At 42.8% G+C, this 15,460-nt stretch overlaps 1 protein-coding gene across 1 annotated transcript in view; it reads left to right on the forward strand.

The window, feature by feature from the left end:
* LOC142834369 (BEN domain-containing protein 5) overlaps positions 1 to 15,460 on the forward strand; it is a 1,100,005-nt gene that overhangs the window by 1,042,862 nt on the left and 41,683 nt on the right. Inside the window, exons 10-11 of the mRNA XM_075946804.1 lie at positions 12,791 to 12,943; positions 14,866 to 15,028. Coding sequence (XP_075802919.1) covers positions 12,791 to 12,943; positions 14,866 to 15,028 — 316 coding nt within the window. The remainder of the gene's footprint in view (positions 1 to 12,790; positions 12,944 to 14,865; positions 15,029 to 15,460) is intronic.

A 15,460-nucleotide genomic window follows, 5' to 3' on the forward strand; every position in this document is an offset into this window, starting at 1 on the left:
TGATCAGACTGTGTGCTAACTGGAAACAAATTTGGCATTGATTGGAATGTCTCCTCCTAAACTTGGACGTCGGAAACTTAGCCCCCAGGACAACAAAGTTGGGATATGAGAGTCTTTGGGAGGTATTTAAACCATGAGCGCTCTGCTCTCAAGTGGGTTAGTGATGCTATAAAAATGACTGGTGGAGTGAGCTTACTCTGCACCTCTGCCTGGTGGGAGCAGTTTGTCCTTATTTGGGTTCTTCTGTTCCTGATGTGAAGATGTAGCAAGAAGTCTCACCAGATGTCTCCCAACCTCCAGGACTATGAGAATCAATTCCTGTCCTTTACACATCGTCCAGCTTCAGGTATTCTGTTAGAGTAGCCCAGTACAGACAGAGACAAGTGACAAAGAGGCAAACATCCAACTCAGACTTGTAAGATAAAAGCATTCCAATCTCAATGAGTGGCCTCTCCATACACACTCAAAATCCTGAGAGCTGTCAGACCTTTTTTTTCCCCCTACAAGTGTCCTTTTCTTATCCCAGCTTGGTGAATGCCTTCTCCTCCAACTGGGCATGACTCAAGTCACTTCCTCAACAAAGTCTTTCCAGAATGCTCCCTCATCAGCCACGCTTCCTCCTGAGTCTCCATGTACTTCCCTCAAAACAGCACCTGGAAGGCTTAGATACTCATCTGAGTCTCCAAACAGTGCTCTAGGAGAGAGAGGTGTGAAGACAGAAGACAGGAACACAGTGAGCAGAGGGGAGAAGGAAGGGGAATAAAGAATAAAGGATCAGTACTGGATCCCTGCCTGTGCCCTTCTTACCTGACTTTCCTTTCTTCCAGTTGACTGTGGATGAAACAGGTAGGAGCCATCTTAGTTCCCTCGGGATAAAGCAGGTCATTTCAGGGACTGGTAAGACAGCACAGTGATTAAGAGTTATGATTACTGCTCTTGCAGAAAACCCAGGCATTGTTCCCAGACCCCAACTGGTAACTCACAACCACCTGTAACTTTAGCTCCATAGCATCTGACTCCTCCCCCTTCTGACCTCTGCAGGCTCCTGCACATTCATGGTGCCCATCAACTCATACAAATAATCATATTTACATACATAAAAACAATAAATAAGTCCTTTTAAAAAAGGAAAAGGTTTTTTTAGAGTTTCTTAAAAAAAACAAAGCCCATTATTTCAGCACAAATTCTGTCACCTTGAGCACTTCCTGGAGAGGTGGTAACCTGGGCTCTGCTGAGTGGGAAGGCTCTAGAGTAGCGTGAGGATGAGTGAACCGCCTTTCTGTCACAGGCTTTCCCCACAGTCATGCCAAGGAGAAGAACTCTGCAGCTATGTCTTGAAGAGAGGAGATAGCACCACTTGTCCCCTGTTAAAGACCCGAGGTTGGAGGTAGAGAACTATAGCAAGAAAAGCAACTATTTTAATAATATAGGGCACCTAGAGCATGACAGTATAAGCTGTCACCAAAGCTTTTCTCTCAACTGAATTCTGAAGTTCAAGTCCAAAGAGGGAAGTTTCTCTGTGTTCTCAGAGCAGGTTAGAAGAAGAACCAAGATGAGTTTTCTGGCAGAAAAAGAAAAGAAAAGAAAAGAAAGAATGAAAGAAAGAAAGAAAGAAAGAAAGAGAGAAGAAAGAAAGAAAGAAAGAAAGAAAGAAAGAAAGATTTCCCAAGAACCTACTATAAAATGGTACTTCCATCTCAGTATTCAGACATCTATCCTTACCCCTCTGGATTAGCTGTCAGCCTCCTGCAGTAGGTATCTCTAAGGATCAAGGCCACAGCTACTTATTGAGTGTCTAATATGTGCTCAAGAGTTTACTAGTTTTATCACCCTTTGCTTTTTAATGAAGCAACATTAACTTTTAATTATCAAGTTAAAATGTCCCTTAGCTCTCGTGGGTTTCTCTATTCTGGCTCAGTCCTCTCTTAGCTGAGAGCTCCTTGATTATTTTGCTCCATCTTCCCACTCTAGATGCAGCTTCCAAAAGACAGTCCAGGCGCTCTCTCTGCAGGAGCAGGCATATGGGGTGGTCCCCAAGGGGTGAGACAAGCAAAGGCTTTGGATATAATGAGATGTGAGTTAGAAGTCTGGTTCAGCCCTACAAGATCTTGGCAAACCACAGTCTCTGAGCTTTTACTGAGATCATGATCTACTTCCTAGGTGAATTGTTGAGAGCGGGAGGAGCTAATTGTTGTGAGAATGACTTAGAAACTCTATAAGTGAACAAGACAGTGGTCATTGCCAATACTTCCCTATTGACTAAGGAAGAAAATTACACTTCTCTCAGTTGGGTCCCAAAGCTCCTCTCAACTCTTGTCGCTGTAGCACTTGCCCCATTCTTCACTCCTCCCAGCTGTCATCGCAATGCAATTTCAGGCAGAATGTCCATTTTTCCTACCAGGTTTTAAGCTCAAAGAAGGCTGTATGCCCTGTGCTGAGCACAGCACCTGTAGGTTCTATCACTGTGTAATTGAAAAGAACATATTGAGAGTCTAAAAACTACTAGACATTTCGTTAGGCATTAAGCCAGTTACCTCATCTAACATCACACACTCCTGTGTGATGGGAATTGCCATCTCTAACTTTCAAAGGGGAAAACACAGAATCTGAAAGGGTAACTGATTCTACTACAGGTCTTCAGGCTCACCCTTGGTGGAACAGACACTGGAGGTCAAGTCTATGAAGCCTCTGAATCGCTCTGCTGCCATGACTGCCCTTTTATTAATCATGCTTCAGCTTACTGTCTTTGCCATGGCTGAAGCATGATTAGTAAAAACTCAGAGAGAGAAATTGGGGTTCAACCTAAAGATCAGAAAAGCAAAACAGTCAGCCACTGACTCTTACCTCGACCTCAGTTCAAAAATGGAGATCCTGCCTCCAGTAAACCTCAGAATGAGACTAAGAGCTGTTTCCTCTTGTTTTATAATCCTCTCTAGATCTGGGATTAAGGGCATGCACCACTACTACCTGGTTTCAATGGCAAGCTACTGTGGCTACGAGAATTAAAGTGTGTGTCATTGTGGCTACTGGGATTAAAGGTGTGTGTCATCACTGCCTGTAAATCTGGCCAGTGTGGCTGTTTTACTTTTCTGATCTTTAGGCAAGATTTATTTATTAAAATCCAAATAAAATGCCACTACACATGGCCATCACTGGGCCCTACAGACATTTATATGGAGGAGGAAGCAGAAATGAGGAGAATCTTCTTAACTGTGATGGCCTGTTATAAATCTCTTTCAGTGCCAAGCCTCCTGTCTCTATACTTCCTTTTTCCAGGCCTGGAGGTAAAAGAGGATAATGGAGGCAGGGAATGGTTCTTCCTGCCAGGCCAAGCATGGGCCTCCCTAGATCTTAGAAGCAGGATGTAGCAATATCTGCTTTTACATGCAGATCTGACATTTCTCTCTGAAGTAAAGCGAAACAATAAGAGACACATTGGAAGTAGGGGAAAAAAAAAGAATTGTTTCTTCCCACCTTGCTGTTCCCGGGGCAGCCTCCCAACTTGCACTCATAGATCACTCTGGTCCTGAATTTGTTCTTCTGATACAAAAAGAGTCCCCAGGTGTAGAGGTTGGGCTGTCTTGAATAAGTTGAGATTCAAAGCTCCGTTACTGGTCAGAAACACTCAGGGTGAATCAGCATTGCCACCTCCAAGTTCTTGCCTCAATTTCCCATCTGGCAGGAGTGCTTGCCTCATATCTTCATAAGAGTGAAGGCAGGACCAGACCTTAAGCGGCAGCAGTGTCTGCGGGTGAGGGTCTTGGAAAGCATGGGTTATGGAGTCAGCTGGCTTGGGTTGTCCTGGTTGTCACTGTGTGATGTAGGACTCCCTCTGCTTGTGATTTAACCACTGCTCCTGAGTTCCTTCACTTGTAAGTAGTGTTTCTATCTGATAAGTTTGTGGGACAGTAGATTGATGGATGTCTGGCATGTAGTAAGTCTACATTGCTACTATACCCTCAATAACTAACTCCCTGTGGCTCATCTTAGTGCAGTCCTAACATGTACAGCACCCTGCCACAGGAGCCCTCGCCTGTCTGCTGCCTGTGACTGTGATCCCACCTGGGTGTTGATCCACCTGCTTCATTTACCCCCAGCTCTTACGATGACACCTGCCACATAGGAAATTCATAGTACAAGTTCTCAAAGACCATTCATTAGTTAATGAGTATTTGAATAAAAGGATCTTTAAAAATCTATAGTAATTCAAGAGAGAGGTACTAGTAATTGTTAGCATGAAGGGGACTTGTCTGTCGAGACCATTTGGGCTCTACAGTAAACGATGAACCAGCTGTTACCAGGTGGTAAAGGAAGGTTCGCCCAGGACGGTGTAGAGGATGTGATAGCACCTAAGAAAGGGCAGGAGGCTCTACCAGGCTGGCAGGTGTGAGACAGAGAGAGCAGGAGATGGAGTCCTGAGCCTAGCTCCTCGGTCCCCAGACAGGCTCTCTGGATTTCGTACATGGCTTGTCTCCTCCTTTGTGGCAGAACCTGCTGTTTAACCATGTTCAGGACATACCTGACAAAAGGATATGTCACCATGCCACTTCAGAAAGTCATGCTACCTTGACACTGTTTGTTTGATTGTCTTCTGAGACGTGGCTTTGCCACATTGCGCAAACAGGCCCCAGACCTGCCCTCAAGTAACCCTTCTACTTTAGGCTATAGGTGTGTGCCATTGTGTCCAGCAACCTGGTTATTAAGCAGTCTTAAATTGTTTCCAACTTTCAGAAATATTTCTAGTTTTAAAATAACTAACTGGAAGATAGGTCAACTGTTGTGATATGTTTCTATTGGTTTGCGTGTGTTCGTTTACCTGAGTTCTACAGGAAAGACATCTTCTTGGGGTGAATCTCAGCTGAGACATTATCAGGCTGTGCTCTTACACTTCTGACCCCCCCACCGTGCACACACTCACCTTTATTGTGTATCTAAGGCCAGCCATGCCCAATGGATTGCTCAGAGGAGAAGAAGCCTGCACGGCACGGGCTTGGCTATGATCAAACCATTGCTTGCTAAACCACAAGCTCCTGAGAACAAAATAACAGAGAGGGGAATCTTGGGGTCAGCCGCCCTGACTTCCACTCACCCCCAGCTCCATCTTCTGTAAAACAGGAATAGGAACAGAATTCACCCTTCTCAATCTATCCTTGCCTAAACCCAGCTTCTTCCTCCTCTCCAAACTTGACATAAAGCCCCTCTGCCCTTTCAGAATCCAAGTTCCTTGGATCTGCCTTCATTTGACTGAATATGTGATAAAGACTGAAGCACTCCCCAGTGTGAAGGACTCAACACCATTAACAGAATACCCAGATCAGGTTTTGGTTTGCGCAGAGTGAGACGAAGCAGCTCAGAATGCAGAATGAAAACCCAGCTTCTCCCTGGTGTCTAGAAGAGAGTGAACTCCACACTAAATTATGTTGCAAATATGCCCCAAGGTAGTTTTAATTTTATTGGCACTGATTTTAATTTACTCTTTAGGCCCCTGATTGCAGGATGAGCTGTTGGCTGCTGGCGAGGGGACAGCCCTTCATCACTTGGTTTTAATTAAGGCTCTTAAGTTTGGAAGAAAAGAACAAAGATGTCCCTTCCCCCACTTCTGTTCTCATTCCCAAGTTATAATTAAGGGCCCGGTGTCTGCGACAAACTCCTTGTTCTGTCTAGCATGGCTACAGACTTAAAGTTATTTGACTTTGTGGGGGGAGAAAACACAAAAACCTGAAGATGCATTTGATCACTCATTAATTCACTTGTCGATTCATGAGTTCATTTTGTTTCTTTTCTTCCTTTATCAAACTTTAATAGCAGTCTATATACCAGCCCTTGTCCTGGTCCTATGGATTTTACAAAACTGATAATATATGATCCATGCCCCCCCCAAAAGTTCACATCGTAATGAAAGATGAAAATAAGGAATTAGGAATTACAAGGTCATGAAGGGCAGCTACTCGCTTAGCCTGAAGCATAAAATAAGGCCTTTGAGGAGATGGTACACTACCAGGGATTGAACCTAGGGCCTTGAACATACTACTGCTCCACCACCAAAGTCTCTCTCTCTTTCCCTCTAATTCATTGATTTTTAGACAATTTTTCTCTCAGTTGCTTGGACTAGCCCCAGATCAGTGATCTGCCCACCTTAGCCTCTTAACATTCTGGGATGACAGATGTGTGCCACCATCATGTCCAACAAAACAATGCGTTCTAAAATAAGATTTTGTACTAATCAAAAGGAATAAATATTAGCTTTTAAAACAAGCCCCAAATCTTAGTAGTTTTGACATACCAAAGGCTCATTTGTGCCTTACATCATAGCCAGATGCAGGGCTTCTGCTCATTTTTCTGTAAGTATTGATTCAGGGACATAGGTGAATGAAAATGAGGGCATGACCATTCCTACATGTGGCTGAGGGGAGAGTTCTTATTGTAGATATGAGGGAAAGAACAGCCAGAAACATCTGAAAGGATCCAGACTGAACTGGGTCATAAGAAAAGAGGGAAAATGAGAGAGGAAGAGAAGACAGAGAGCAAAGAGAACACATGGACCCCTGAGAGCATGTAGCCAAAATGGCTGAGTTATATGGGGTGGTGGTGGGAGGGGCTGGGGTACAGGCAGCCCAGCTACCAGCGACTGTTCTGGAAAAGTTAAAGGAAGGGTGAAAAGTGCTGGGAAGAGGCACAGGTACTGAGTGAGACTTGTCTGTCACAGGTTACTTTAGGACCTGACAATAGGCTGCTTTTTTTCTTTTGATATCATAATTATTACAGGTAGACTCCATGAAAGGTCTGTACACTGTCAAGTCAATTGTACTTTACATAAATGCTGATTGGCCAGTACCCAGGCAGGAAGTATAGGCAGGGTGACCAGGCAGCAAGTAGAGGTGGGACAATGAGAATTCTGGGAAGAGGAAAGTTTCAGTCTTCAGTCATTATCTAGACACAGAGGAAGTAAGATGTGACTGCCTTGCTGAAAAAGGTACCAAGCCACGTGGCTAACACAGACAAGAATAATGGGTTAATGTAAGAATTAATTAATAAAAAGCATGAACTACTAGGCCAATCAGCATTTATTTATAATACAAGTGACAGGGTACAGACCATTGTCCCACAGCAGATAAGAATGTGGTTGATTATATATAAATTTTATGGCCAGCTCCAACATGGCAGTATCCATTGCTGCCTATATCCTATTTGATCCCAATGAAATAGCAAGAGAAAATGGTAAATGTCTTCCTTGTACAGGACACATGAGCATCTGTTCAACTTATGCTTTAACTTTCCAGGCTGGGCCCACATTAACTAGATGTGTATAGGGACGATACATAGGCAGAGGAATGCTGGATGTGGATTCAGAGATAAAGATGATGAGCTTACTGGTTCAAGTTTCTCCACATAGCTCCATGGGGCAGAAAATGAGGAGAGATGAATCTGGGGTCAGGGAACAGATCATGCAGGGGCTTTAAAGCATAAGGGATTGGTCTCTGTTCTGGAAGCAATAAATCATAGACTAATTCTAACTCGAGCAGTGAAAGTGTTTGCGTATGAAAAGGCCACTGCTTTAAGACAGCAAGGCAATCTATTCAGGAGTGATTGTAACAGTAGGCCAAGCAAGAGAAGATGAGAATTTGTATCAGACCTGTGCATCTTCCATGGAAGTCATGGGAAGTTCTGTCTATCACCTAGATGAGTATAGAGTAGCAAGTACTGCCACCAGTGCCCACACAAGAAGCTGTACAAGCAGTGTGTGACTTACATTAATCAAGGATGAGAAGAACTAATGGAAAGTTTAAGGAAGTCTCTTTTTCTAACTCATCCATTTACCATTTATTTTCTACTTACGTCAGTATTTTATTAACAATTTCATACATGTATACTGTATATTTTGATTATATTCACCATTGACTTTTCCCCAAATGACTTCCAGATCTTCCCACACCTCTTTACCCCTTTCTTTCTTCCTTTATTTTCTTCTTTCATCCTTTCTTTCTTTCTTTCTTTCTTTCTTTCATAACCCTCTGTGTTCAATTTGTGCTACCCATATTCTTGTGGATATACGGCCATCCACTGGAACATGGATAACCTATACTATTAAAGAAAACTGCACCTTACTCCCTCAGAAGCCATTAACTGTCAACAGTGCCTCACCTGATTGTTCCAAGCACACCCCTGTTCATGCTAGAATGTTGACTGACTAGGTCTTATATGATCTTGGGCAATAACCAAATTATTGGAGTTTCTGAGTACAGAAAACACTATTTTGCTCTACTCCTTCCCAACCTCTGACTCTTACAATCTTCCTGGTTCCTCTTCCTCACTGATTTCTGAGCCTTGGGGCTAGTATGAAATGATACAGACTTTTTGATATAGATGTTATGGTTGGGCATTCCACACATTTATTCTTTGCATTTTAACCAATTGTGAGTTTCTCAACCATCAACTATTCACTGCACAAAGAAATTTCTCTGGCGAAGTCTGATAACTGTACTAATTTAGGGGTAGACAGATATTAATTCAGAGGGAAGTTTGAGACTATACACATTTAGCCGGACAATTAATAGCAGGCTCACCCTAGGGGACTGTGAGCTTCTCAACCATGGGTTCTTGTAACAGTACTTTGCCTGCGTTTCCTTATGTGGAGTAGACCTTAAATCCAATCAGAAAGCAGTGGATACCCCCATATCATTCCTGTCTCTATTGCACACATGGACACATCTTGCCATCCTGGTCATATTGTAGCTCACAGTGTTCACAGCTGGGTAAGATGTTGATGACTTTATTCCTCCAGCAGCCCATGTACCACTTTCTGGTACTGGGAAAGTTATCCAACAGGAATGAAGCTTCCTGCTTGATTTCTCCATGTCATTTGTTCAGGGTGTTTGGTGTCTGCAGTGGTAGGTCTTACTATCAAGTTCTGGTGGGCAACAAAGAACAATGACAATAACCTATATTATTTTAGGGCCCTCCAGAATACCCTGATGAACAACTTCAGAGGAGTATCTAAAACCTAGTACTGGATCATTCCAATTTAACCCCTTTATACAAATACCTATACACATATAAATATATAAGAATAAACATATACTTGTATAAATATATATATATACACATGCACAGACATATGTGTATATATATATATGGAATAATAGGTTTCTATATGACTTTCTCAAACATCCTTGGCATTAGTTATTCCTCTCCCCACCCCCTCCTCTGTCATATTATTCCAGACTAAAGTAAAAAGAAAATAATGACAAAACATTTTTATGACACATAAAGGTGAATTTATGTAATATACAGCTTCTATAAATCAGTAAAAACAGAGAAAGAGATGGACAGAGCCTAGTAACTCAGTTCTAAAATGGGCAAGGAAAATGAGCAGTCATTTCACAGAAAATGCAAGTAGTTCTTATATATATGAAAAGAAGTTTAACTAGATAATAAAAGATAATTGCATTAACAGAAATTTACATTAAAACTAATCTTAGATACCATTTCTCATGCATCAAAAATGATAAAGTTCAAAAAGTAAAATTGTACCCATGTTGTCAAGGTGATGAGGTCCTATACATGGTTGGGAGTGTACTGGCCTTTCTAAGAGAGCCTGTCAGTATTTATCAGAATTTCAGATGGATTTAGGATCTTAGTGATTCTGTTTCTATGAATCCAGTGAATAAATGCATCTGTATAAACTGTTGTATTTGCAAAGTCCATCACAAAAACACTGCTGGTAACAGGAGAAGATTGGAAACCCTTTGAACGTCCATTAGGTAGGAAGTTGATTAGTCATCAGAAAGAATGAAGCAAATATTTGTTGAGAAAAAGTTACTCCCAAGACAAGAAGAAGAAGAAGAAGAAGAAGAAGAAGAAGAAGAAGAAGAAGAAGAAGAAGAAGAAGAAGAAGAAGAAGAAGAAGAAGAAGAAGAAGAAGCACAAACCTGAATGATATGATTTGATATGATATGATTAGGGTGTTATCATTTTGATCATTTTGGAGTGGGGACACTATTTCCTTGTTTATATACAAACTGTCTCTGGAAGAGTGCATGCCAACCTGGCAGCAAAACGGCATGATTGCCAAATGGTGTGGAAGGGGAATTTTCCACTGTAAATTTTGTCATGCATCTTAACTTCGGAACCATATGTGTCAATCAATTAAAACTCTCCTGCTGGTAATTTGAAGTGAAGTCATATTACCCACCCCATGTGAGGATACCAGATTTGAGGGACAACTGATGCCATACCCAAGTCAACAGGGCTTGGTTCTAATTCTTGCTTCATCACTAGCCAGCCTTGCACAAGCCACCTCCCTACATAGGGCTGATTGGACCCAGGTCAGAGGGCCTGATTTCCAAGGCCTTTCTCTCTCTAGCAGTCAGAGCGAGAAATTGCAGTTTTTCCTCACACACTTCTCAAGTCGTCTCTCTACCTCTTCCTTTCCTCTGCAGCTCATCAAAAGCTCAGAGGAAAAGACAGACAATCGAAGAAAATAAAACTGCAAAGATGACTTTTATGGGGCTCCTGTTGGATCATTGTGTATTCCTCCTCCAAAGCCAAAAATGATGAGTTTAATATCACACAGAGAACTGTGTCTTGTTACCCTCGGAAGACAGTGTATGTTACCCAGAGAGCCAGGAGCTCAGCAAGACGTAATTCTTCACTCCAACTCTGAGGAAATGAAATGATAGTCATCAAGCTCACATTCTAGAAGCAACGTGGATTATTTTCTTTGTCTGTAACTTCATTTGAAAGTGTCCCAAGGAGGGGGAATCCTCCCATATGTGGACTTCTCTTCTTTCCCAGGACTATAAACCAGAATGAAGACAGTTAGGTGATTGGCCTTGGCAAGCATTGGTCACAGATGACAAGTCTGTTTTGTCATGAGTTAAGAATCTTGGGCATCACTCCCAATTATTCCGTGAGTTTAGGCAAATCTTCACATTTAAGGCTTTGTTAATCTCAGGAGGATTTGTGTGTGTGTGTATGTGTGTGTGTGTTTCATACATTTAGTTGACATGTAAAGAGGAGAATCATTGTATTTGAGAGACACTGAAGATCTAGTGTCCCAAAAGTCCGTTTGTTTCTGCCAATCTGTTGTGGTGTCTGGTGTTGTCTTCCAGTATCTTTTGTGCCATCATTCTGCCAATAGTTCTGAGCATCCTACACTTACAGGCACTGAGCCCTTTATAGACAACTCCCCATCTTCAGAGAATTTAATAAATAATATCCCATCAAGCCAGGAAGTGCCTTAACTATGCAAAGATAAAACGTCTCAGCAATATCACTTACAGATTACAAAGCCTCCCCTGCCACAAACTATTTGTTGGTGTTGTTGTGTTGTTGTTATTGGGGAAAAGATGTGACATCGTGAGAAAAGGTTAAATGAAAGAGCTAATTAAAACTTCTTGCAGCCGGGCTGTGGTGGCGCACACCTTTAATCCCAGCACTCGGGAGGCAGAGGCAGGCGGATCTCTGTGAGTCTGAGAACAGCCTGGTCTACAGAGCTAGTTCCAGGACAGGCTCCAAAACCCTGTCTCGAAAAACAAAACAAAAAAAAAACCCAAAAAACAAAAAACCTTCTTACATAGAACTTCTAGAATGGAGCCTAGCATGCCTTAGATACACATGAAGTGGTGCAAGTATTACTGCTATGTTTGTTTCCCAGTATAGCTCTGAGAGTAGAATCAAAATACTTATTTTTCAGATTAAAAATATCTCCTAGGCAACTACCCAGGGCTAGTGGAGTCACTTTAGACACCACTTCCAAAATACATTCTGAATGTTGACCCTATGCTCACAGAAAAGTGCAGTTCCTCCATCACCAAAGAAACTTTACAACAAATGGAGACCATTACAGAAAACTAAAATCAATCAAAATGTGGAGTTACGGAGTCCTGATGGACACCTCTATAAAACACTCCAGCACCTAATGTTCAGGGACCATGGCAGAAGAGGGAATGGAAGGATTCAAAGGGACAGAGAATCAGGGAGTTTGCTGTGAGTCTGTGTCTTCTAGTAACGTCAACAGCTACCCCCATAAAGTCTCACCAATGTGACTGCCTAAACATGAGCTGACAACAATAGATACGGCAAAGTGGATGGGGCAAAGACCACAAGGTTTCAATCTTATACAAAGAACGACAGACAACTAAGGAATCTATGGAGTGGGAGAAATAGTCTCCTCTAGGGAAGAACATGCTAACACATATACATACATGAATGTGATAACAATTAATGAAAAAGGGAACATGAATTTGAAAGAAAGCAAGAAGTATAGGAGAGGACTTGGAGGGAAGGGGGAAGAAATTATATAATTATAACCTCAAAATAAGACAAAAAAGTTGTTTTTGTTTTGTTTTAAATCCTGAAGCTCACAGTGGGAGCCCAATTTATGCCGGGCTCCCCAGCTAGAAATGGAAGGTTAGACGAAACTGCACAAATGCCCAATGTAAATACAATGGTTTCCTGGAAGGTATTTCTTACTAATTAGATAATAACTTCTCGCAATGTTTAATCATGTTCTGTGTAAGTAACTTAGTAAGAAAATACAGCACACCCCTGCTTTCTCTGAGACCTCTGAAAGACAAGCTACCAGAAACACTTTTGGACACTGAGGACGCATTAGTTGAAAATGAACAGAAATCGATTCTCGCCTGTCTCCTGCCCTCCAATCACATTGCGAGTAGCTGCCAAGGCCGTCCATGTAGAGGGCCAGCTGGAAAGGGTGTGTGTGGCATGGCTTCCTTTAAGGCGGCTCTGCGGTCCTAGCCTTCTCGTTTGTTATCCTTTCTTCCAACAGAAAACAAGCCTGGAGTTCTATATCGACATCCATGCCCACTCCACCATGATGAATGGCTTCATGTATGGCAACATCTTTGAGGACGAGGAACGGTTCCAAAGGCAGTCCATTTTCCCAAAGCTCCTGTGCCAGAATGCAGAGGACTTCTCCTACGTAAGTCAAAAGTTCTCAGGTACCTAGTACGCGTCTGCACCTCCTCCTGCACATCTCCCTCGTCCTCTTCAGGTTTGTGTTCATGTGGCCCTGTCTGGTCACCTAGTGTTTGTTTAGTGAATCGGACTCCAGCATTAACAAGGCAAAGAAACTCATGGAGTGGTCTCCCTGTTTCATGCCTAGGCTCCCGGGTAGTCTGTTTTCATTTGCCCAGTTCTTCCAGCAAGAGAACAATGTGTCTGCTCAAGGGATTATATACCCACTATTCCCATCTTCCGTGACATTCTTGGCCCCAATTTCTCTGACAGTAATTGGTGGGTATATTTCTTTTTATCCTGTCTGCACAACAGTTTCCTGGGCAGACATATGCCGTTATAGATATGAATGTCCCTTGCAGGCAGAAAAGACCTCACCAACCTCCAGAGATAGGCAAGGTGGGTGGGGTTGGGCCAGGAGGGGGCAGTTAGAAATTTTGTATTACAAAGCAACTTCAGAAAAGAGCAGGGAGAAAAGATGAGGAGGGGCATCAGCATACACTACTGAGACACGGGGATGTTTTTGCTCTTTTTTCCTTTGTTTCGATACTAAATCTTTGGGCCTTGTTACTGCCATGCGGCCAGTCAGTAAGAGGCCCACAGAGGTCATGGCAATTTTTGAAGTTGATGAGCTGCAAACTCACCTGCTCATTGCTTCAGGCTGGACATTAGTGAGGATGATGAAACTCTCTGTGTGGGAAGATGGACATTGAATTCCAGAAGCAGCTTTGGATGGTAGACCAAAATAGAAATTGAAGGTTGTTTAGCACAATATATATATATCCAAGAGAAACCACCTACAGAGCAGAAAAGTGGAGAATCTACTGTCAAGACACCTAGGGTTTAGGTGGAAGAATCAAATGGGGAATCTGTGTATTCTCAGCCATGGGACAAAAACAGCCATTTGTTTCTATAGGAACCTGTACGGTCTCTGCAGCCTCCCGTTCATTGGAAGGAATGCTATAGGTCTCAGAGGTTTTCACAGACCAGACATCATCTAGGTCATGTTTCTGGCCCTGGTGATGTTTCTGTATCTCAGCTTCCTTGGGAGCTCTGGACTGCCATCTGTCCTGGTCACATTCCTATCACTTCTCAGATTCTCAAGAATTAACTTCAGAATGGGAGAATTTCGTTTATCTGCATAGATTCCAAGGCCTTTGCCCTGGAGAGTCTGTGACTTTCTTCACAGTTTCTTTCGCCTCTACTACACAGACAAGGAAGCTGAGGTACCAAGAGGGCAAGCTGACAGCTCTTCAACAGGAGGAAAGCAAACCCTACATTTCTGAATAGAAGCCCTAAGTCTGACCTCATTACCCCATCTCTCTTTGCTTACCCTGAAAAGTGCTGCCAACATCGTACAAAATGAACTTGCATAATCACCCTAGCTCATGTTGGACATGAGTTCAGTTCTCTCTAGTGAGATGAAGAACCCAGGGATGGATGCCCCTTAGTCCTGACTTCACATCTGTAATGTTTTACTTTCTTGTACATCTGACTCAAATTCCTCATCTATAGAATGATGAAATATGAACACCTTCTTAAATGGGCTCCTTTGAAGCTAAAACACAAGACTACCTAGGGAACAGTATCATCAAGTTGCCCATCCCTTTATGGCTATAATCATACTATAGTTTCTTCTTGCCTCCTGTCTCCTTTTCACTCCTTCACCAGCCCCACTCAGATTCCTACAGGTAGCTGTGCCCCGAGACGCCTGCTGGATACTTTCATTCAATTGCATTTATGGACTAAAAAGTCAGACTAATAATAACCAAGATGTGGAAGCAGGTGACGAAACTGAGCTGGAGGTGTAAGACTTGCTCAGTATCTAACAGCTGGCGTGGCCCGTTCCAGTCTGACTTTTCCTCTTCCTGACTTTCTTGTTCACAGACCAGCACATCCTTCAACCGGGATGCTGTGAAAGCAGGAACTGGCCGTCGCTTCCTCGGTGGGCTCCTGGATCACACGTCATACTGCTACACCCTAGAGGTTTCGTTCTACAGCTACATCATTGGGGGTACTACAGCCGCTGTACCCTACACTGAAGAAGCCTGTATCCTTTCCAGGTCCCCCACTATCCCTAGACCAGCCTTCATCTAGCTGGGAACATTAGATTTGGAAGGATTTACTAGGTAGGTCAGGAGTTTGGTGCGGATGAATGTGTGTCCAAGTGTATGTGCCTCGGCTTGCATGTGCATGTGTGCACGTGCTTGTGTGTGCATGTGTACATGCAAAGTGCTCAGGCTAAGGTCCAGGTCAAGTTCTAGATACCTAGATTCAGGGTAGCAGTAACTAAAAACTTATTTACAGGAGAATGAGGAAGAATTCGAAATGGTCTTGAGAGTCAGAAAAGTCTTTCTCACGGAAGGATCATCTACACTCTGCCTTAATATCAGGCAGGAGTGGGTTCAGCGAGGCTGGAGGATGTTCCTGGAGGGAGAACACTGCACACAGAGAGGCGAAGAGGAAGAGTATGTATGTCTCA

Source organism: Microtus pennsylvanicus, chromosome 13, assembly GCF_037038515.1.
Source record: "Microtus pennsylvanicus isolate mMicPen1 chromosome 13, mMicPen1.hap1, whole genome shotgun sequence".
Classification (NCBI taxonomy): domain Eukaryota; kingdom Metazoa; phylum Chordata; class Mammalia; order Rodentia; family Cricetidae; genus Microtus; species Microtus pennsylvanicus.